At 41.1% G+C, this 24,886-nt stretch overlaps 1 protein-coding gene across 1 annotated transcript in view; it reads left to right on the top strand.

The window, feature by feature from the left end:
• The window catches only part of KCNH1 (potassium voltage-gated channel subfamily H member 1), a 372,237-nt gene that overhangs the window by 15,052 nt on the left and 332,299 nt on the right, over positions 1–24,886 (top strand). Inside the window, 2 exon segments of the mRNA XM_038542056.1 lie at positions 12,053–12,176; positions 15,708–15,814. Of these exon segments, the coding sequence (XP_038397984.1) occupies positions 12,053–12,176; positions 15,708–15,814 (231 nt within the window).

The following is a 24,886-nucleotide window of genomic DNA, read 5'->3' as shown; positions in this document are numbered from 1 at the left end:
GTCGTTTATCTCAATGATGTTTTTTCTATTGTTTCCCTATTGTTTTAAAATAAAGGAAAAGATAATTTTAGTCAAACTTGCTTTCTGTAGGTTTGATATCCTTAGTAATCTGTCAGAGTGAAAATATCCCAAAGGTGTGTTCCCTTCCAAGAAAATATTTCTAGTTCTTAGAAGCATGTTGTGAAATACATATTGTTGTCTTCTAACTAATTAGCGTGCACGGGGAATAATACATTTGCATGAATTGCTTGCTGGATGTAGCTTTTATCTCTGTGATGGCCCACACTGAGTCACTTGCCAAGTCATTGCTTTGGTTAATCTCTCCTTTGTTGTTTATGGTCATTACGATGTAAAGGGATTTTCTAATAATTTCTTTTTAGAATATCTCTGTGACATGGTAGGTTGGAATGATTTTGACCCATCTCACTTTCTGTGGTGTGACTTGGCTCATGCCCCACCAGCTGAAGAAACTTTACATGCTGAGGTGGGGGGGGGGGGGGGGGGTCTTTCCAATTTTAAGAGAGTGTTTAATTCTACAAACCGGAGGAAAACTGTGTGGGCTGAGGAAGGTTGAATTTGGGAAGTCTTACATTTCATTGGATGCACTCTTACAGCTGAAGACATTCAGAGGGTAAAAAGGCATCAGAGGGAGGCAGTAGAATCTATCTAATTTGCATCAAAGACCTGGAGGCATAGGGAACTTTCAGATGAGAGCCAATGAATAAATCATGGCAAGGGCAGCCAAGTTGAACCTACATATTTTACTGAATAATCGAGGAGGGACTTGATCAGTTCAGAGAATATGAATTTGAAGGCAGGCTTGGTGCTTAAGAATGGGCCACTGGCTGATTGGAAGTTACACATGCTACCTGCAAAAGCTACATGTACGGGGCTGCTTGGGTGGCTCAGTTGGTTAAGCATCCGACTCTTGATTTCAACTCAGGTCATGATCTCAGGGTCCTGGGATTAAGCCCTGTATCGGGCTCTAGGCTCAGCATGGAATCTTCTGGTCCCTCTCTATCTGTTCTCCCCTCCGTGTTCTTTTTCTCAAATAAATAAATAAATAAATAAATAAATAAATAAATATCTTAAAAAAAAAGCCATATGTATAGTCAAGAGCATATCTTATATGGATTTTACAGATTCCAAAGACACATTTGGGCATTTTCTGTATACATAAACTGACCCACCAATATGTAATTTATTTCGACTGCAGACTCCTTTGACAACATGGTACACTTTTACATTAATATGGCATATCATATCATGTGTCCAAATCCAGACAGTTCCACTGAGCAAAAGCCAGGTACACCACGGTTCGCCTGGAGTGTATCACTTCCCACTGAGTTAAGTTTAGAAGGTGTTTCTGCTCTTTTTAAAGTGACCTAGATTCTACGGAGTCTAGCATTTAGGGAAGTGACATTTTAGAGTTATGACTGGTTGATTACTCCTCAAGGGTGGGTAGTTGTAGGTTGCAGAGGCATCATCTGATTTGTTCTTTGTTTTGAATCTAGTTACTTAGAGAGTCAGATTTTATTGTTACCAGAAGTATAGAAAACTTCTAGTTCACTTCTACCGAGACCCACAGAGCTAAAAGAACATACCCACACAGCTCATTAGACCCAACTTGTTGTCCCCATGGCAGTTCTTTTGGATGGTGCTCTGGGGACCCTAGGGATTGCTGGGGACGGGTGGATTAATAGGGTCTCTCTTACCCCTTATTCTCCCATTGGTTTCCATTGTTGACTAGGTTCCTTGGTACTTCTCCATAGAATCTCATGGCCTCTATCTGACCAGGTACCCTCTGCTTGTAGAATGTCCATGTGGTATCTCCAGTAGTATAGCTCCAGGCTTACCAGGAAGCTCAGGGCTCCCAAGGGTGCAGAAGTAGACACTTCCAGACCTTCAGTGCTTAGGCCTGGGATTGACATAGCATCCATTCTTCTGCCGTCTGTTGGTCAGACAAATCACAGAGCCACCCAGATTCCCAGAGAGGAAACTAAACAGAGCATGAGTGTGAGGCACAGTTTATTGGGAGCTACCAGTGTAATCTGTTTATAGTGATGCTTTGGGCCAGCTTTCATAGGCATGGGCCTGAGACATGTGAAGGGCTGGTCTCTACTAAAAATATACTTTTTTCAAAGAGAAGATAGAAAGTAAAAAGGACTTAAAGCACCAAGAGTGTTCTGGAGGGGATCATATTGCTTCTTCCTTTGTAGGTATTTTATGAAGACTCTCACCAGTGCGGAGAGGCAGGAAAACAGATGACCTCTGAATACCCTTTGGGATCTTGGAACTTTGATCCATGTTAATGTGTTGGAGCCTGTTTAACCTTGATCCCTCCAGGTTTTTACCGAAGTGAAGCCTGAAGGAGCCACTTGAAAGTCAAAATACAGTATCAGCTTTATTACTGTTAAACGGGATTGAACAACATGCAGTACCACCTGTCTCCCTCTTCAAGACTAGACTTTGACTTCTAGACCAAAAGTCACTGACCTATTCCTAGACCAAGAAGCTGGAGGTGACAGGGCAGAGAGCTGGCAGGACTGTCCCAGTGGGTTCTTTTCTTTTTTCTTTCTTTCTTTTTTTTTTTTTAAGGTTTTATTTATTTATTCATGAGAGACACACAGAGAGAGAGAGAGAGAGACAGACAGACAGACAGACAGAGATAGAGGCACAGACACAGGCAGAGGGAGAAGCAGGCTCCATGCAGGGAGCCTGACGTGGGACTCGATCCTGGGTCTCCAGGATCATGCCCTGGGCCGAAGGCAGGCGCTAAACCACTGAGCCACCCAGGGATCCCTTTCTTTCTTTTTTTAAAGTAAGCTCCACGCCCAGCAGGAGCTTCACAACCCTGAGATTAAGACTTGAGTTGAGATCAAAAGTTGGATGCTTAACCAACCGAGCCACCCAGGTGCCCCTCAAGTGGATTTTTTTATTTTTAAAGATTTTATTTTATTTATTCATGAGAGACACACAGAGAGAGGCAGAGACATAGGAAGAGAGAGAAGCAGGCTCCGTGTAGGGAGCCTCAGGGGGACTTGATCCCAGGATCCTGGGGTCGTGACTTGAGACAAAGGCAGACACTCAACCACTGAGCCACCCATGTGTCCCCCAAGTGGGTTCTGAAGCAAGTGATTCAGGTCCTCTCTTCCCCCACCACACCAGGCACAGGCAAGTCTGAGAGGTCAGTACACACAGTGGATTCTCCTTGCTTTTGAGATACCTACTAAGAGCTTGATCAATCTACTTAGGTGGGTAGAAGTGACGGGGGCAGTGAAGAAAACTGTTGAAAGTGTTCAGTCTAATGCTTCCTTCTGGGGATGGATAGATACTCCTTCCTCTCAGTGAAAGCCCCAGATGTGGAAAGATAAGTGTTGCCTTCATAAAAGCTATTTATCAAAATAGAGCTTTATAGAGCTACTGTATTCTGCCAAAACCTGGAGTCCTGGAGCACTACCAAGGATTTTGAGGGAACTGCAGAATTTGTGAGCTGTGGTTCTGCTGAATCTTTAAGGATTACTGTAGAATATCATAGAGTTAAGAGCATTGGCTTTGGTGTTTGTGATGGTTAATTTTATGTGTCAATTTGATTCGGTTATTGAGTGTGGAGATATTTGGTCAGATATTATTCTGAGTGTTTCCATGAGGGTGTTTTTGGATGAGTGGAACATTTAAATCAGTGGATTGAGTAAAGCAGATTGCTCTCCCTAAGGTAAGGGGGCTTCATCTAATCAGTCGAAGGGCTGAATAAGACAAAAAGCTGACTTTCCCCTGAATAAGAGGGAATTCCTTCTGCCTGACTGCTTGTATGCTGGGACACTGGTCTTCCTGCCTTTGGGTTTGAAATGAAACACTGGCTCTTCTTCAGTCTACACCATGAGCTCTCCTGGTTCTTAGGCCTTTAGATTTGAACTAGAACTACACCATTGGCTCTCTTGGGTCTTTAGCTTGCCAACTGCAGATCTTGGGATTTATTATCCTTCATCATCACATGAGCCAATTCCTTGTAATAAATCTCTCTTTCTTTCTCTGGATACACACACACACACACACACACACACACACACACACACACACACCTTACCTCCTATTGGTTCTGTTTCTGTCAACCCTGATTCAGTGTTAGTTTTGCCAATTTACTAAGCCTTTTTTGCAATATCTATAAAAATAGATGAACACTAGTGTCTGCCTACCTCGAGGAGTAATGAATGACCCAATAACTATTAATACATGCAGTCTTGATGATGTCAATGCCCTTTTCCCCATGAAGAATGGCAGGTATCCTAACATTTCTCAGTTTAAAAATCTCCAAGTCTCTTGTATTCAGATCAGGCCAATTCTGCTGCAGCCTTAAGAGATTATGTCTTCTTGATGTTTTAGGAGATTCCCACTTTCTGTGCCTGTCTCTTCTTATGCAGACCTATCTCTCGGAGGCGTGGTAGCAAATTGACTTAGACCCACTTAGGTTCACTTCTTTATTTTATTTACCAGAGCTTATCTCCCTCAGAAGCTTCCCCTCCACTGAACAGCAAAGGGAGACTATGAATGTCCCAGTTAGTAGGATCTCAAGCTTTTCCCTTTTAATTATTCTTTTTTGGGTAACTCAGTCTCTTGTGTTGAGAATCCAATTCTGCCCATCCCATTGCTTTCCCCTACAATGATGTATGGGGTAGAGGCAAGCACTTGCACCACCTTGGGGGCCTCAGATCCCCAGTGCAAGGCCTTATTTCCCCTCCTCTAGTTTCTGGCAGTGGCCTCTGTTCTAGTCACTAGGTGACTAGCAGCTGAACTTATATTCTGTTCATTGGTTTGAACAGAACTTGATGCCCTGCCTCGACCTGACACATACTCCCTTGTGTGTGTGTGTGTGTGTGTGTAGTATGTGTATGCATGTGTGTGTTATGTATGTATGTGTGTATGTGTATACATAATTTGATCCTATCTAGGCCCCCACTAGCTGTGCTGCTCACCTCTGATATTTGCCTGAACCCCCAAGTCAGGCAGTTTGACACAGCCTTTGGCTACAGGGTCACTTTGCTCCACTGTGATAACCATCTGCTTATGCTAACGTCAGCACTAGCGGCGTAGTTGGGAGCTTCTGGATCCTTTCCAGAATCTTTGGGAGCTGAGGGGGTGCTCAGGAGGCTAATACAGCCACGTTTGCTCTACAGTGATGTAGCTGGAAGCTTCTGGATCCTTTTCAGAATCCATAGGAGCTGAGGGGGTGGAGGCTCAGGAGGCTAATATGACCAGGTTTGTTCTGCAGCATCTTTAGGTCACCAGTATGGCATCCTCTCTCACCCTTGAGTGTCAGACGGGGATCCAGGCACGAAGTTTCCCCTCCTCTCCTGTCCTCTTCTGTCGCCATGTGGAAGCAGGACTGTTAGAGAATAGGTCAACACACCAAGTTTTAAGAAGTGGGAAGCGACAATTTACAAGTGAAGCAAGAGACCAAACATTGAAAATCTAGACAGGAGGGCAGCCCCTGTGGCTCAACGGTTTAGCGCTGCCTTCAGTCCAGGGCATGATCCTGGAGACCCGGGATCAAGTCCCATGTCAGGGTCCCTGCATGGAGTCTGCTCCTCCCTCTGCCTGTGTCTCTGCCTCTCTCTCTCTCTCTCTCTCTCTCTCTCTCTCTCTCTGTCTCTCATGAAATAAATAAAATCTTTAAAAAAAAAAGAAAATCTAGACAGGAGAACCCAATCATTTAGATGAGGAACAATTACTTCTGCACACATCAATATTTCCTAAGGACGTCTTTGTAGATCACAAAGTAGAATCATATATGGTGACAATAATGGTAATGTTGACTCATCAGTTGAAGATCTCATTATATTTAGTATTTTTATAGGAAGGCACATAAACCTATGTGTTACAAAGATTTTCATAGAAATGGTCTGATTTTGGTACTTAATGGAGTAAGAGTGAGATGATATAATATGATGATTAAAAGAATGGATTTTGAAGTCAAATAGACCTAGATTCAAATCCTGACTCTAACCTGCCATGACTGACTATGTCCTCAGAGGCTCAGTGTAAAATGATGAAATCTGTGACGATTCATCTAGTAAAGGCATACCACCTCACAAAGATTATTTTGAAGGTTAAAAAACCCTCGCCTTAATATATGGTAAAGTCTTAGTACAGAGCCTGGCACAGAGTAAATTTCGATAAATGACATACATTCTTATTAATATCTGGAATATTGATTATGTGGAATCCCTTAGTTTCTGATATATGTAACATTATGGTATTTTTATGGGTAGCCCACAATTTATAAACAGACTGCATTTTGGAAGGTAACTTATAGGTCAATTATTTGTAGCTTAGGAACTGAAGAGAATCTAGAATATACCCTCTTTCCAGCCAACGGTAATAGGGTACACAGGTGTGTGCAAAGGATGGAGCAGGGGTAGGGGGAAGAGTTTCCTTCCTGTTGGAGGCTTTGTGACTGGGACTAAAATTTTTCCTTCCACGCCACATCTTTGGGTAAAGAGGGAGCTCCTAGAGCTTCCATCATATAGTGGCAAGGGAATCGTGCTCCCTGGCAACTGTAATTTCTTGCTTGGGTTAACAGTAGTTAACTATTTTAGAATTTTATATTCTATGATGAGAAATCCTCTGAGTAGTTGATCAGTATGATGTTTCTATTCCTACAGCACTTCCTATTTTTCTATTTCCTTTCTAAAGTCAAAGAAGATACTAGGAGACTTACTTTTTCCCAGATAAGACTGCAATCTGCACCCTACTGACAATGAGAATGCTTGAGGAAGGGTGGGCACCTTTAAAGGATGACCAGAATATGTTTGTGGGAAATTGCAGTGATATCTGTAGCTTGAAATGTATCCTGTTCTCATTTTTTAGCAAAAAAAAAAAAAAAAAAAAAAATAATCAATAAGTTAATTTTTTCTGATTAAATTCATTAAAAATTAAGAATATACTTATTTTTATCAAAGTAATATATGTTCTTGGTTAAAAAAATCAAACTGAAGAGGTTGTAAAGAAAAATAACCGTCCTGAGCCTTGTCCCTTTGCCCTGCTCACTAGAGGTCACATGTTCTAATTTTAGCTGTTTCTTCTTATAGTTTCTGCCATGTTTCCAAATAATATGCATTGTAGCTATTTCTAGATTTATCAGTTTTAGCTATTAGCTGTTGACTTCTGTTAATTTAGCTGAGTTCTTATCTCGGTTTACTTTCTACCCCCTTCTTTTATTTATTTTTTATTTTTTTCCCCTTCTTTTAATGTAATTATATTACTCCCTTATTGGTTATGTTTGCAACTTTAAAATATTTGTACTTTTGTTACTATATCAATTAGAGATATCATCTCATGATTTGAGAACACTTTTCTCTCTAAACTTATCATTTTATTTTTACAATGTTGGAATCGCTAAGATTATATTGAGATATATATAGTTAAATATTTCATGCTTTGACTGTATGTTGATTTTAAAAATTGTAGATTAATAAGGTGTTTTCATCGTCATGACAGTAATGAGACATGATGTGATGTGTTCTCCCTACTTGCACAGCTTTTGTTTTCTTTGGCACTACTTTCTTTTTCTCCCCACTCCCACCCCCAAATTATATACCTATATTGACTTATTTTTTTGAAAAGATTTTTATTTATTTGAGAGAGAGATAAAGAGAGAGAGAGAGAGAGAGAGAGAGAGAACGAGCCAGGGGGTGGGAGGTGGGCAGAGGGAGAGGAAGAAGCAGGCTCTCCACTGAGCAGGGAACCCGATGGGGGCTCCATCCCAGGACTCGGATCATGACCTGAGCTGAAGGCAGACACTTAACCACCTGAGCCACCCAGGTGCCCCGTATATTGACTTTTCATGTTGTTTCAAATGATCAGTAATATCCTCAGATCCTGATCTTTATCTTCTAGAACTTCTGTTCTTGGAATCATTCTATGCTGAATGCTTTCTTTTAGCTTCCTTCCTGCTTTCTATATTTGGAGCTACTTTCCCCCTTGGTTCTCATGTTATCTTCTTCCCTTACTCCTTCACTTTGCTGATACACATACCCAAGTAACTTCCCAAGAAAAAATATGTGGTAGGGGAATGCCTGGGTGGCTCAGTGGTTGAGCGTCTGCCTTGGGCTCAGGGTGTGATCCCGGGGTCCAGGATGGAGTCCCACATCAGTCTCCTTGCAGGGAGCCTGCTTTTCCCTCTGCCTCTCCCTATCTCTCTCTCTCTCATGAATATATAAATAATAAAAAAAAAGGGATATCTGGTTAAGCAACCGACTCTTGCTTTTGGCCCAGGTCATGATCTCAGGGTCCTGGGATTGAGCCCTGTACTGAGCTCTGCACTCAGCAGGGAGTCTGCTTGAGGAGTTTCTCTTCCCCTTCCCCTCCTGCCACTCACACTTGTTCTCAAATAAATAAATAAATCTTAAAAAAAAGAATATGTAGGAAATAACTTTCCTAGGTCTTTGCACATCTGGATATCTTTATTCTAGCCTCCCATTTGATTGTTTTAATTTTTAAAAAATGTCTCTGGCTTTTTCTCATTTGTTCTTTCTGCTGTTGCTACTAAGATGCATGTTGTTCCTCTTGAATTGATGCTCTGTGTCTTATTTTTAAAAATGCTTCTATCTCTTTCTGTCTTATCTATGAGACTTTATCTTATAATATTTATGTTGAAGTTTTAATTACTCACTTTTAATTTATTGAGGGTCTTACCTGTAATCTTATTTTTTTTCATAGCATCCTATTCTTGTTTTATGGTTATAATAGCTCTTAAATCTCTATGAGGATACTAAATGAGGATTTTGTTAAAGTTATTTTTTGTTTCTTATATTATTTCTACTTCTTCAATAGTCATTTTTTTCTGTTCTTTTTTACTCTAATTTTTGTGGATTTTTATCTTTTTATTTCATATGTTTTTATTTTAGAGGTTCCTAGGATAGGAGAGAAAATAAACACATGCAGTCAAATCATTATGGATAACTGGCTGTTATTCCTTCTTAGCACATAACTTTATTGGGCATTAGCCATGAAAGAGCTCACTCAGTTTTTCCCAACTATTTGAGGTCTTTGAGGAAAATTGCTTACACTTTTAGGAATCAACAAGAGAGTTAAACTGATCGGACTTCATATATACTTAGGGGTGATTTAGTGAACTTTTAGGAATCAACAAGAGAGTTAAACTGATCGGACTTCATATATACTTAGGGGTGATTTAGTGAATTTTTTTCTTTTTTTTTTTTTGAGAGAAAGCCATGTGCATGAATGGGGTGACAGTAGAGGGAGACGGGGAGAGAGAATCCCACATGGGGATCGATCTCATGACCCTGATATCATACCTGAGCCAAAATCAAGAGTAAGATACTTAATTGACTGAGCGAACCAGGTCCTCCTGACTCAGTGAATTTTGTACTTCTTTTAAGGCTTAGTTGTTCTGTTCAAGAATAATTCAGGAAAAGAAGGCCAACATGAAGGGTTATCCCTTTTTTAAAAATAACATCTTTATTGAGATATAATTCACATTCCATAAATTTCACACTTTTTAAATGTTTGATTTAGTGTGTTCAGAGAGTTATGCATCCATCACCATGATCACATTCAAGAACATTTTCACCACCCCAAAAAGAAACTCCATACCCATTGGCAGTCACTGCATCTTCCCACCCCTCCCCTCCAGGCCCCTGGCAATGATGAATCTACTTTCTGTGTCTATGGATTTGCTACTTCTGGACTTTTCACGTAAACGGAACCAAAAAATATGTGACTTTTTGTGTCTGGCTTCTTTCACTTAGCAATATATTTTTAAGGTTCTTCCATGTTGCAATATGTATCAGTATTTTGTTTCTTTTTATTGCCAAATAGATACCACATTTTGTCTACCCATCAGTTTAAGGATATTTTGGATTGTTTCCACATTTTGGCTATTATGAATAATGTTGCTATGAACATTCATGTACAAGTTTTTATGTAGACATATGTTTCCATTTCTCTTGAGCATGTATTTAGGAATAGAACTGCTGAGTCATGTGGTAACTTTATGTGTAACTTTTGAAGAATTGCCAAACTCTTTGTCAAATTGACTGCACCATTTTACATTCCCAGAAGCAGTGCACAAGGGTTCCAGTGTGAGGGTTCTAATTTCTCCACATCCTCATCAACACTTGCTGTTGTCTTTTTTATTATAGCCATCCTAGTGGTATACCTGAAGGGTTATTCTATCTCCAGAACATAGTCAGAGACCTTTGACAGTCAAGCCCATCCTAGGCTGGTCTTCAGGCTTATCTCCTCCGAATCTTCCTGGCTACCCTTTGTCTACACCAGTCTTTATGTGTTCCATGCTGCCAGACCTTTGCTCATGCTGGTCTTCAGTCTGGAATGTTCCCTTCCTCTCACAACCTCTTGAGTTCACCAAAGGCAGACAATATGTTTTCATTTCTCTAAGTATTGTTTTTTTTTTTCTTCTAAGTATTGTTTTTGTATCATATGTGGTAGTTACATGTTAGGCATTCAGAATGTTTGAATGAGGCTTACTCATCCTTCCAGGGTAGAGCAAGTTCAAATGTTACCCCTCTGAGACACAGGTCTTTACCTCCCTCGGAGTTAATCATTTTATTACTGGTTTCTTTAGTTAGTTGTACACATGTCTTTTTGTCCTGATAAGTTCCTGGAATGCATGGATCATATCTCCGGCTTGTTATCTCCAGGGTCTCATCATGGGCTTGGTACCTAGTGGGTACTCAGGACTATATGGGAGAAATGGAGGGAAAGACTGGTTGCAGATTTTCAGGAAAAGCATATTTATAAAATTAACAGGTGTATTCTTTAACTTAATGAAAGTTGTGTTTTATGTTCCTTTTAAATAGCTGAAAGCATTTCCAAGAAGAGATGACCATATTTAGTTATTTCTCCTCCCTTTGGTTCTTCTATTTCTTCCCACATAAATAAGAAGGGATGATTACCCATATTGTGAATATATTGTAGATGCTGTAGTAGAACAAAATTAGCCTCCCAATTAAATGAGGACATTATATGTCACTTTGCACAGTATGCATTTCATTTTGCGCAGTGTGCATATGTAAACAAAACCCCCTCAGTTTACAACAAAAGAAGGGTTGTGTGTGTGTTCTTTTTTTTTTTTTTCCCCTTGGGGAAGTATTCTGTGGAGAGGAGAGAGCCAAGCTAAAATAATGATGATTCTTAAGTTCTGGATGCTATTTGCTTAATTTGAAGTCTTACTATTTTATTTTATTTTTTTTAAATTTGAGGTCTTAAAGAGAAAAAGATGGACAGTTGATTACCTGAGCACAAAAAGTACTGAAGACTTTTGATCTTGAAAAATGTGGGAAGTGGTGAGAACACACGGAGCAGCCATACGTCTCTGGCCCACTTAATCTGCATCCAAAGTGCATGTGGGCTGGTAGTCAGTGAAAAGAGATCTGAAATGTGGCTTCTGTGGCTACAAAATCTGAGAATCAGCAAGAAGGTTTTTGCCATTGTGAGCATCTGGATCAGGTTGTATAGGCTCTATATTAGGAGGGTCTAGTCACTTCCTAACTAAGAGGAGGACTGTCTGGTGTGTGTGTTCCATGAGGTGATCCTCCGTCTTCCTTCCTCTGTCTCTCTAAGAAGGCTGTCAAAAGACAGACAAGGCTGAGATGCCAGATGGAGCCCAGAAGAAATTCCTTTTGCATTCTCTCTTGCTCCAGAGTACTATGTACTTTCATTGAGATGAGTTAGTACTTGCACGTGTCTCTGAGGAATCACTGGATTTCTGCAGGATTCATTGGTTGGTTGGTTAGGTATGTTTCCATTGCTAAATTCCTCTTAGAGGACAATAACCTTAGCATTTGAATTCAAAATACTCAACTCTAAAGGACTGTTCTTTTGTATTCCTCACAGGGCCATTTCCTGTTCAAGAGACTGTTTTAGAGGGAAGCCAAGATACCTGGATTGGTTGACATGATTTGTGTCCTCATTGAATCTCAACTAATGTCTTGCCTCCTATACCCTTTTCTTTTCTTTTCTCCTTCTCCTTCTTCTTCTCCTTCTTCTTTTTTTTTTTTTTTTTTAACAGATACTAATTTTGTATTGGGGAATGCCCAGATAGTGGACTGGCCTATCGTGTACAGCAATGATGGATTTTGCAAGCTGTCTGGCTATCACAGGGCGGAAGTGATGCAAAAAAGCAGTACCTGCAGGTATTTATGTTTGGGGCTGTTCTGTTGAACAATCTATCACAGTATCTTCTGGAAAAATAAAACGGCTGACTCGGTGTGGGGATTGCCTTTCTCTCATTTAGTGTTAATTCATATTCATAGTAACATCATCTCTCGTTCATGTACTGTACTGAGAAATTGAAGAAGCCTTAAAACATGGTCTCTGCTACCTGATGGACTTGCAGTCACTGAGACGGAGGCACCTAGAAAAACTCAGGAAAGTCATTTTATCTAGAAAATGGGGACTCAGAAGTTTATGAGGTATTAGATGAAATGATATGAAAGTTAGATGTTGAAATGAAATGAACATGAAACAAAATTTTAGATGAAAATACATGACTGAGAAGAATCACTATGACGTTGGCCACAAGGGCCTTGTTCATAGGGCTTTTCATCAGAGAAAGAAGAGGGCTGGGATTGGGTTTCCTTCTAATTCATGCTGTCACATCTCTGGTAGCTAACTCAAAGGCAGAGGCAAATGGTGCTAACAGCGCATGCTGCCTATGCACTTGACAGTGCATAGTGGCCGCCTATGCGCTTACCAAGAAGTACCCTTGGGCCAGGGCACTAGAAATGCTCCTTTAAAGCATCCACAAGGTGTGGAGCAGAGCAGAGCTAGCAGAGCGAGCAGTGCACGTGCCTGGCCCTCCTACACCCCCAGCCCTGCGGTGCCCTGGCAAGGTCTCAGCTCAGTCCAGCTTCAACTCCTCTCCCTCACCTTCTTCGGAGTCTTCTGTCTTCAGTGGTGTTTGCATGAAGTGAAATCATCTTCCCAGACCTGGCAAATCCAGAAATAAAGTCAGCTCCGGAGGGTGGAAAAACCTGTCTGACACAGGCATAGTCTTCGGTTTTCAGAAGTTGCGTTTTGAGGGTATGAAATCAGCCGTGTAACGAGTTATGGTGAAAAGTATTACATGCTTTGAAAATATCATTTCCTTAAATTGTAGGTGTTTTGGGGCTGGGAAATCTGAGATTCCCCTTCTTCCCTGAAAGGTTTAGAAGTTATGACTCTTACGTACTGTAGTTGAATTCTCTGATGTTTGTGGTGTGCTCTTACCCTCGTTTCTGTCTCTGTATCTGCATCTCTGTCAGTATTTGCACATATACCATCAAAACAAATCGGGAGAGTCAGCCTCACTTTTTGATGTGACCTGAGCAACCTTTCCTTCCCTTTCTTGCTTCTTATTGGCTCTAATCAGACACAGGAAGAAGATCAGATAACTTGCAAATTTAGTCACTTTCCCTTTTATGCACCATGGTAGGAAAGTTCTTTAATTCCCTGAACGTGTCCCTTTTCCTAAAGATGAAGCAAACCTGCCTTGTTTGTGCTGGCTCTGTTCCCAGGAGCTCAGGAGCCCCTTTGTGCTTATTTATTGCATTGCAGGTATTTGAAATCTAATGTCCGGGTAAAGGAAACTTATAGCTGCCAGTAAATTACAGTTTGAGGAAGTACATTAGACTAATGAAAGCTGGGTGTGATTATGGCACCTCACTCATTTCAAGCCTTCATTTTACAGGGATTTGTTTTACCTTGTGAAGGAAACGGCCAGCATATACACCATCATGTCACTTAAATGGAAGGTGCTTATATAGCAAATTAACTCAGAAAGAAAATGTGGGAGGAAGCTAGAAAGGCAACTGGCTAAATAAGATGATCACAGAGCCTAGTTTTTACGTCCTAGGAGTTGTCCTCTTGTTCTCAGGCAGGGCTAATTTAGTCTTGACCTAGCCGTCTTTTAAAAGATAATTCAACAAGATCAGTTATCTGTTTTCCTGATTTATAGATGAAAAGCAGAGTGCTACATGAGAGAAGCACAAGGGCAACCATAGATAATAATGTCGCTCAGTGAGCTGGGAAGGGACATAATAACAAAAGTGACACAGAATTCATAAAGTCAACAGTGAGGGCACTTTTTTTTTTTTTTTTTTTTTAAATACAGTGCTGGCAGTGGGAAGCCTGCAGTAAAGCTCAAGGCTTCCAATATCAAGCCAAGCAAGGCTCTTGAGTTGGTGGTAGACTCTGAGGTTCTTTGTGGCTCTGAAATTCTGTGATTCAAGTGATCAAGAGAAAGTTAGATTGCATTCGGTATGCACAGTTTCTGAAGATGGAGATTATATTGTTTAGGAACATACACCACTGCTTCCACGTCACCCTAGGTTCGGGCGCTGCACGTTGGTGTCCTTCTTGTTCTGGTCACAAGAAGGCCTGAGGTGGACAGGTGAAGTGCTCGCTGGGTCCATGGGGAGCCTGTGTCCTGTACCACTGAGAGATGGCTTTTCCCCTCTTCCATGTCATTAGTGTCCTGTGCCATTGTTTATTCCACCCAGTTGGGGGTGTATCTTATTCCCAGAGGGACAAACCTTATTCACAGTGGGGTTCAGGAAAATGGGCAGTCCTGGCAGTTTTCCTGCCTCTGCTGAGAACCGGAATTAGTTGGTAGGAACATCTATCTAGAGGTTTTCTTTAATTTTCCTTCATGCTACTTATTTCCCCCCTTAGTATACTTTCCTCCAAATGTGAGCAGTAGGGAGGTGTACTGGTAAGAACTGTAGGATTTCATCATTTCTATTTTTTAAACCCAGTGCTTTTTTGGGGGTGGGGTGGGTAGGAAACAGAGCTGCACAGACAGTGGCTGAATCTTCTGTTTATTTCCTTAGCTCTGCCTTAATGTTTAGAGCATCAAATTGTACCCTTTGGTGCAATTCTTTGGTTGATGAATTTTTGTGATTTTTCCTATTCTTTTGTTTATTTGAATGGGAATTAGGAGAGGAAAAAAACAATCTGTCTCCCAGATTTGCTCCGCCATCTTCCCCGGGAAATTTCTCAGAGTTGTATTTTAAAATGCACATCTGATTATGTAACTCTTTTGCTTAAAACCTTCCAATGTCTCTCCCCAAGCCCCCTGCCCACCCCGTTTCTTTCAAGATAAGGCTGAACTTACTTCACATGGCTTAGAATGCCATGTACGCCTTCATGATCTGGTCTGTGCTTGTCTTTCTATGTTATCTCTTGTGAAATCTCCCTTCGTTGTGTATATTCCAGTCACACTGAACTTAACGACATTCAGGTTCTAGAATTAACCTTACTCTCACGTCTCTGTCTTTGCACATACTTTTCTTTCACCTGGAATGTTCTTTTCCCTCCTTTGCCTTCAAATTTCCACCTGCTTTTTAGATTTCCTCTATCTTTACCTCTGGGAAGCCTTCACTGAGCCCACAGGGCTCTGTGCCCATGTCCTGTGTTCTGTAATTCTGCATGCACTGGTCACACTGTTTTCTGATCCATTCTTTTCTATGTTTCTCCCTTATTATACTGTTCATTTCTGGGGGGTTGAGTGCTGATGAATCAGTACATTTTTTTTTGATTGAATAAATGTTCTCTCTGTCTGTGTGTGTGTGTGTGCGTGTTCATTCCACACAGCACAGTGCTAGGTATAGGAAAGATGCTTAACATATGCTGGTACAATCATCAATATTTGTTTAACTAACTTGAGTTTTTTGGTTGATTTGCAGTTTTATGTATGGGGAGCTGACTGATAAAGACACAATTGAAAAGGTGCGGCAAACGTTTGAGAACTATGAGATGAATTCCTTTGAAATTTTGATGTACAAGAAGAACAGTGAGTATCCAGACCATCCTGAACCATACCTTCACGTGCTCGGAATAGTAAAAGAGATCCTCTAACTCGGTTGATGTCTTGGGTTTTCTTCTCCTCATCAGCTAAATGTTACTTGAGGCTATCATGTATGTTGGGATAAATGGCATAGATTGCAGAGTTACACTGTGCCTAATGGAACACTTGAACTTGTCCACCGAACAGTTAAGACTTCTTGATCTCAGGGCACCTGGCTGGGTCAGTTTGTAAAGCATGTGACTCTTGATCTTGAGGTTGTAAGCTTGAGCCTGACGTTGGGTGTAGAGATTACTTAAAAATAAAATCTTATTAAAAAAAAAAAAGATTTCTTGATCTCTTTTTCTGCCAAGCTAGTGTTTTTCCTATTGGTTTACTTATGGTGAGCTGCTAGCTGAAGACACTTGTAGGCTTTAAGCCTTCTGGGGGAGGGGAAGGCATGGGATAGTGACTCTGGCAAGGTCATCTTTGAATCTACCCTCCACAGTGCCTAGGGACAGCAGGTAACACCAGTAGATGCCCTGTTAGGTGAAGGGGAGATTAAGAGTACACTTACCTTGTGAGCACTGAGTAAAATATAGAATTGTCAAGTCACTATGTCGTGCACTTGAGACTAATATAACACTGTATTTTAACTACACTGGAATTAAAACAAAAAGCTTCTGAAGAAAATTTTCTTCTCCTGATAACTAGTTTTCATCAGAAACAGTATGAATATTCAGAGTGGATTGTGAGTGAATTAGTATTTGTTTTGGATAGTTACTTCCACAAAGTATGTTAACGAAGAATTTAGCTCAATAGCCATACACAGGTATAGCACTTGCTTTTCTCTTCTGAGGTTTCCTGTTGAATGGAGATTAGCTATGTTAGAAGTATGGAAAAGTGGGGCATGTGGCCATAGCAGGGCTGCAGAGATGTAAAATAGTGCTGTTATTGTTGGTTTGAAAAAATGATTTTGTTTGTCAAGCATTCTGTTCTTTATATGTTGGATGGAATGGTAGATCATAGGTTTGTTCAATAGAACATTTCCAGAGCAGCCCAGATGGCACATGAGGATAAGTGTTTATCTTGGTGGCATTCACAGTGATGCATTTTGCTCTGGAAAGCAAAGGCCACTTGTTTTTCTTTGGAAGGAAGTGGGTCTTTTCTTCAGTCTGGAGGTTGGGGCAGGCAGCTGAGGGGACCATTTGCTTGCTCAGTGGCCTGTGCTGATGCTGATCTGAGAACCTTACTCGGGGCATCAACTAATCTAAGAGAGTTGGTCCTGTAGCTTTCATACTAGCATGGTGACTTGTTCTGTCTTCCTCCCTTAGCTGGTAGGTTTAGTTCCTACCCAGGAGAGGAACAGGGTGAAAGACTATGAATGGCTCTGTGCTGGTCCTCCATTATGGGTAGTACAACCCAAAGCACCAGCTCTTACCAGGAGCACACTGGCCTTTTCATGGGGAGGAGATGCTCTGCCCATGTGCCCCCAGCTAATGGAGTAAGTTCAAGGTTTTCCACACTGGGGGCTTTGCGTACTGAACAGTATGGATTTCCCCTTGACGCAGAATACTAATTGGGTAGGTGTATCACAAAAATAATGCTTTGCATTTATATTTTGCTTCAGAGTTTTCAAGCTTCATTAGACTATGCATTTAACTCGCTCAAATTATATGTGTTTGGCACAAAAGGGAGACAAGGGGAAACTTAATTTAAGTTGAGTCAGTGATTTCACTTGCTATCCCTTCAGGGAGCATGTACCCCAGAGGAAGTATGTGATGAGGGAGGGGAAGCTGCTCTTCTCTCTACTGCTTCTGGGGCTGAAGGCCTTGTGTTGTGAGCATCTCATGGCACTGAAGGTGATTCTGGTATCTGAGGTTCTGTACTTTAGGTAGACATGGCCCTCACACGTAAGCCAATTGGTTCAAATAATGTTCTACCAAGGAACGAGCCTTTCTTCCCTCCTTTGAGGTTGTGGTAGGCGTATTGACAGATGCATGCCAGTCTTCATGGGGGCTACATCAGCCTTCGCATGGGACTCTACTTCCTGGGTGGTGGCAAAAAAATTTTCAAGAGTAATTGTGGTCCTATGCAATTTTTACCTTACCCTTTGACTTGAGAAAATAAACTCTGTGGAAGATATGACTCCACTCTTATTTTATCTTATTTTTATTTTTAAAGATTTTATTTATCCATTCATGAGAGACACAGAGAGAGGCAGAGACATAGGCAGAGGGAGAAGCAGGCTCCCTCTGGGGAGCCTGATGTGAGACTCGATCCTGGGTCCCCAGGACCATGCCCTGAGCCAAAGGCAGAGGCTCAACCACTGAACCACCCAAGTGTCCCGACTCCACTCTATTTTACAATGTTGATTCTCAAAGCCCCAAGAAGTAGGCATGGCTGATGTTATTTATGTCCAGTGTATAAAAGTTAAATTCCTTACTCAAGGTCATGTGGAGCCAGGACCTGGTTTCCAGTGGTTACTCCATGGCCATTCTTCCAAGATTAGGACAGTCTAACTGTGGGTACAAGGCAGGGCCACCATATATGGTTGTGGAGGCCATTCCCTGAATAGACAGCAACTGGACCACTTATGATTTACTTGCTGGATCTTCCATGCACCATAGCCTGGCATTACATCTGTGCTGAGGGAGGAGCTTCTCTTTCTAATTTATACAAAGATGTCTAGAAGGCTTGTGGGAGTTGCTTACAAGGCTAAGCTTGTACATAAAACATGAAGCATGAAACTGATGTGGATGGTGTTGGCTTCTTCCTAGGAACCTGTTCACTGCCCCCCAATTCCTCCAAATCCCATCCTCTCCTAAGGAATTTAGAAACTAAATTATTTATTAAGCCTGGGAATTGTACATTTGCACTGAATTCTCTACCTTAAGAAATATTTTATTTATTTATTTGAGAGAGGGGGTATAAGCGGGGAAAAGGACAGAGGGAGAAGGAGAAGCAGACTCCCCACTGAGCAGGGACTCCAGTGTTGAGACGCGATCCCAGGACCCTGAGATCATGACCTGAGCCGAAGCCAGGTGCTTAACCAGCTGAGCCACCCAGGTGCCCCTATGCTTGCTTTTTTTTTTTTTTTTTAAACTGCTTTTTATTGACCCACTACCCTATGTCAGATGCAGGCTTATGCTAGGGATGTGGTTATGAGAAGAGACACAGCCTCTGCCTGTACTGCAGGAGTGGGGCTGCATCCACAGTGCACAACCATAAGTGTTTTCATGGTGACACCATTTGGAGAGAGTCACCGAGCCCTAACTTAGGAGGTCAGGGAAGGAAGTCTTCCTAGCAGAGAGGAAATCCATGCAGAAACTGAAGATGATGGGAGTTAGGTAGAGGGAAGGGCAAAAAGTAGCCCAGGCTGATGAAATGCATGGAAGTTTCAAAAGACCCAAAGGGCTTCTCAGACTTTGACATGCCTAGGGAATCACCTGCAAATGGCAATACTAGTTCCTTTCAGTAGGTCTGGGGAAGGGTCTAGAACTTCCGCTCCCAGGCGATCCCATGCTGCTGATGCATGTATCCCACTGAGCAGCAAGGACAGAAAGCAGCAGACTGAAGACTGATTTCCACATCTACAGTGTGTGTCTCCTTCCTGCCAGATCCCCCACACCGGGCACCATGCCCGACACATCACAAATGCTACCCCACAAACTCATGGAGTAAATTGTATCAATATGCAAATTGACAAGGGTTGACCATTGAAGCTGGAGAGGTTAGGAAGGGCCAGGAATGCAGCCACATTAAAGACTTGGCTTGAGTCATGGCCTCAGGGTCTGGGATCGAGCCCTGCGCTGGACTCCCTGCTCAGTGGGGTTTCTACTCGGCCTCTCTCTCAAAATAAATAAATAAAATCTAAAAAAAAAAAAAAAAAAAAGCAGTGTTTGGGAAAGAGGGTGGGGGTGAGGGGTGTTCAATATATCATCAGATTTACATTTTAGAAAGATATCTCCAGTAGAGTGGGGAGATGGAACAAAGCATAGGAGACTGGAGGTTGAGGCCCACTTAGGAATGACCCCGGTGACAAGATGGTTGCGGCCTGCTGGCCCAGGGTGGGGGGGTCAAGGGAGGTGAGAAAGAGAGATATCCAGGGATGTCTCCTCCAATGACTGAGTGTGGGGACTTTGTCAGTGGTGCCTACTGACCGGCTCTGCCCTCAGTCTACTCAGCCCCGGGCAGCGTCCAGGAAGCCAGAAGCATAGCATTTCCTGTCAGGAGCTTCTCATCTGGCCTGAAGTAACACATGCCGAGTGTCTAACACGGAGCCCCATGTAGAAGAGGTGCTCAGTGCTTGTTTGTTGAGTGACTTTGGAAGGAACTTGGCAGCTACCAAGAAACAGATGAGTGCAAGAGAAGCATGTGATTCAGAGCGAGGGCATGAGGGCCGAGGTGGGAGCAGCGTGGGGCCAGACTGGCTGCTGATGCCTCCGAGGAGCAGACTGAGCAGACATGGGTGGGAGGAGAGGGGGAGGGAGGCAGAGTTTGCTTCTACTTTCAAAATGTCTAGTTCAATAGACTAGAATGTTCAGCATTTTGAAGCAGTATAGAGTCCTATGAAGGGAAGGCACCCCTGTTGAGATTTCAGAATGTGAAATGTCATCATCTAAAGGAATTTTTTATTTTTTTCTCTGATTTTTAAATTGAATTACTTCTACTATGGAGAATACATGAGGATATGAAGGAAAACAATCACCCCAAAGACTCAGACAAATAATACTATGCTACTAGCTTTTTTGATGTGTTTCCTTTTAGGTTTCGTCTTGCACATGTTAAATAATTGAGATTTTGATGTGTATGCAACTTGAAGTCATATATTTGAAGTCAAAATATAAACATATAATTAATCTTTGATCATAAAAATATCCTCCTCATTTAAAATTCCCCATAAATATAATTTAGAAATAATTCATTAATACTTCCTCTGCTGTTGGATATTTATGAGGCTCTAAACTTTATTAAACACAATGCTGAGGGGAGTATCTTATGTAAAGATATTTATTGACATTCTGAGGCAGTTCCTAGAAGTTGAAAACTACCATGTCAGAGATGTGAACTCAGGTTCCTGAGACGTTTTTGGCAAACAGTGTTTCAGAATTGAACCCATTCCCAAGTTCACTTGCAGGTTTTGAGCGTCTGACTCATTGTACTACACCAACACTGAACAATATAGCTTTCAAATTATCAAATTGCCTGCAATTAAACTTTTTTCTTGTTTAATGAATATTTTTAATGCTAGTGAGACTTAAGTACTTTTTCCTATTTACTATCCATTTAAAGTTACCCTTTTTATATTAATTGTTCAGATTCTTTGCTCATACATTCTACTTAATTCTGGTGATTTTCTTACTGATTTTTAAAAATAACCCCTTAATAAATTGGCTTCCCCCCCATTTTTTAGTAGTGTTTGCAAGGACAGCTTTTAGAAAGAATTTTCTACTGATAAGCATCAATGTTTGTCCTCCTTTGGGGACTTGGGAGTGATTAGCAGAAGACTTCCTGGTGTGCTTTGGAATGAGTGTGTGGAATACTATTATGTATCTTGAGGATGGATAATTTGAAAGGTTTCTTTCTATTTATTGGCCCGTCTGATGAATAAACCTGGGCATTTTAGTAGTGTTATGTGTTTCATATTGTTACTTAACTCATTGTCAGTGTGTTAGATGTTATTCATACATCAATGATAGTCATCATTAGTGAACGCATTCAGTAAATATTTAGGTGGTCACTCTTGTGCTAGTCAATTCGTTTTTCTATTTTTCAAACAAGAAAATCATGAAGTATCAGCTCTGAGTTGAAAGCAGGATACTGAGCAACCCGGGTGGCTCAGCAGTTTAGCGCCACCTTCGACCGAGGGTGTGATCCTGGAGACCTGGGATCGAGTCCCACATCAGGCTCTCTGCATGGAGCCTGCTTCTCCCCCTGCCTGTGTCTCTGCCTCCCTCTGCTTTAAAAAAAAAAAAAAGAAAAGAAAAAAGAAAGTAGGATACTCTCTAGGTAACACTCTGCAGCATGTGACTGACCCCACAATTTGTGGCATGGCGGTGGCCTCCTGTTTGGGACCTCTGGATCAGCTTCTACATCAGAGAAGCCCAGGAAAAGGTTTCTTACTGCATTTGTGCCAAGCCAGCATGGAGAAGCTGCCAGCCAAATACTTATTGATTACCTACTGTAGGCCTGTGGGTTTGAGCCAAAGAGATCCAGGTATAAGAAACTGACTGCCTTTGAGGAGCTTACAATCTAGTTATAGAGACAAGTCTAATAGGAAAACCATCATATTTTGCCCTAAAGAATTGTCTTTTACTTATTCAGTGCAAGGAGCTATTTATATGTAAGGGATATTGATTCTACATTAAAAAATATTTTCTTATTTAAAATTTTTTCTCTTTAATTAGACTTTTTTATACTGTTTTTTTTTTTTTTTTTTTAAAGATTTTTACCCATTTGTTCATGAGAGACACAGGGAGAGAGAGGCAGAGACATAGGCAGAGAGAGAAGCAGGCTCCATACAGGGAGCCCAATGTGAGACTTGATCCCAGGACTCCAGGATCACGCCCTGTGCCAAAGGCAGGTGCTTAACTGCTGAGCCACCCAGGCATCCCTTTTATATCATTTATAAGTCATAAATTTATGGCAGTGTTTTCCTTTATGGTTTGAGCTTTATATAATGTTTAGGAAGTTCTTCTCTTTACCTGTACTAATGAAAATATTCTTCCATTTTTCTTTCTAGTACCTTTATAGCGGTGTTAGAATATTTAAAACGTTAAACCATTTGGAATTTATTTTTATCTATTACATGACATAGCAATCTAACTTAATTTATTTTCCACATTGCTTATTTAATTATCTCAGTATGATGTATTAAAGAATCCAGCCCTTCCCTTCTAGTTTGAAATGTCTTTTTCTTCTATGCTAGATTCTCACACGTTCATGAGCTTGTTTTTCTCCTCTCCTTTTCCAAGTCCTTTTGTAGCCTATTAGCTATGTGAGTTTGATTAAAATGCTCTCTCACTTGGATTTTCCGTATTTAAAGTAAGGAATAATTCCAGTCACAATTCCATTTCACGGAGTTGCTGTGAGAATTAACCATAATGTGTTAGTACTGGACCCCATTGTAAGCACTTAATAAATGATATTACTATTTTCATTGTTGTTTGTTTTAGGGCCAGTGCCAATGGCTCTTAGTTACTGTACAGTTAGTTGATATTTGAACAAGACAAGGTGAGGGGTATCACCTCCCTTGTGGTTGAAAGTCTTGGTTTAACTTTTGATTCTTCCAAAACTTAACCACTAATAGGCTACAGATGACTAGAAACCTCACCAATAACCTAAAGAGTTAACACATATTATGTTTGTTATAAGTGTTATATACATTGTATTCTTAAAGTCCTCTAGAGAAAAGAAAATTTTACAAAAAAATCATAAGGAAGAGAAAATACATTTACAGTATAATATTTATTGAAAAGAATCCATATTCCCTAGAGGAAGTGGGTGGGACAGGCTATCTATTTTCATTCCAAATAAAATTCTCTTTCTAAAAAAAAAAATCTGTGTATAAGTGGACATGCACCACTCAAACTTGTTTTGTGCAAGGGTCAACTGTGGTAAACAGTTTTGTTGTTATTTTTCCTTTCAAAGAATTTCAAAGCTTTCTTCGCTGTTCTTCTACCTTTATTTTTCTACTTGAGTTGAATTTCAATTCATCAAACTCTGAGAAAAACAAACAAAAAAGAACCATTGAGATTCTGATTGAAATTGCATTAAATTTATATATTAAATGGGGAGACTTGACATCTTACAAAATTGAATCTTCTCATCTACAAACAATGTAACTCTCTCCATTTATTTAGGTTTTGTGTTTTGGTCTTCAATCAGATTTTAATTAAGTTGAGGCTTAGGCATTGATTTTTCTAGCTTTTCCCCCATGTTTGAGACTGGCCATCTTCCTCAAAACAGGTAGAGGCAGCTTTGGAATTTCATTAAACACCATGAGATACATTCTCTTTTAGGTCATCCAGACAGCCCTGTGAGGTAAGATCAAACCTTTCCATCTTACAGATGAGTAATTTAAAAGGAAGGGAGGAATGTATCAGACATTCCTATATTGGATATAAAAATATATACAATATATTTTTATTGAATCTAAAGTAGGCCTATTATCCCTACTTTGAAAATGAGGAAACTGAGTCCAAGAGGTTAGGTGACATGGCAATGGCATACAGTAAACTAAGACATAGGGCTCAAACCCAGGACTTGGGATTCCCAGTCAGATATTCTAATGGCCAGTGGCCGCTTCTCCCCCCTGGTACTCTCTCATACTCTCTGTGCTTGTCATTTGTCTCAGGGAAGGTGACCTGAGACCAACTGGTCTATTTCTTAGGGCAGGCCGCCATTCCCTAGTCTAGTTTCTGGACCTGTCTGAGTGGCTCTGCACAATGCGGCCATTTCCATACGCCAGTGATAGTGGCTTGGTTAATTCTGTTGCTGTCGAATATGGCCTGGATGCCTGGCTGCCTGGTTATAGAGAGTGCCTGGGAGGATGTCCAGGAGAGGAGGAAGCCTAGCAGAAGCCAAACAAATCTCTTGTATACCCAAGCCTTGCTGTTTTGTTATCTGACTGCTAGGGTTGAGAAACCCCATCGCCAAGTCAAGGTGTCAGATTCATTACTACGTGACCCAAGGCAGCTAGTAAGGGATAAGAATCAGAGTGAGCAAGAGGAGGAGCCTGACCCGGAGCTGCCCCTCCACTGGTACTCTCAGCCAGAAAAGACCTGCTCTCCCAGCAGCAGCCGCCTTTGCCATCAGCCTTTGCTATATTTTTCTTGGATTTGTGCATCGATCTTCCTTTATTTATCATTCACCCCTTGTCCTTTTGCAGAAACAGGACATCAAATACTTGCTTTTCTTGTTTTTCCACTGTAGCCACTTGGGTGCAGAGGCAGAACTTTAACCTTATCTTCCTGATTTTGTGTCTGTATATGTGAATATATGTGCATGCATTGCCTCTCTTGTATCTTGGTGGGATGAATTGTAGTCCAGAATCTGGGCTCTTGGAGAGATCCCTGG

The sequence above is a fragment of the Canis lupus genome, chromosome 7 (assembly GCF_011100685.1).
Source record: "Canis lupus familiaris isolate Mischka breed German Shepherd chromosome 7, alternate assembly UU_Cfam_GSD_1.0, whole genome shotgun sequence".
Classification (NCBI taxonomy): Eukaryota; Metazoa; Chordata; class Mammalia; order Carnivora; family Canidae; genus Canis; species Canis lupus.
This window is presented reverse-complemented; position numbering and strand designations above follow the sequence as displayed.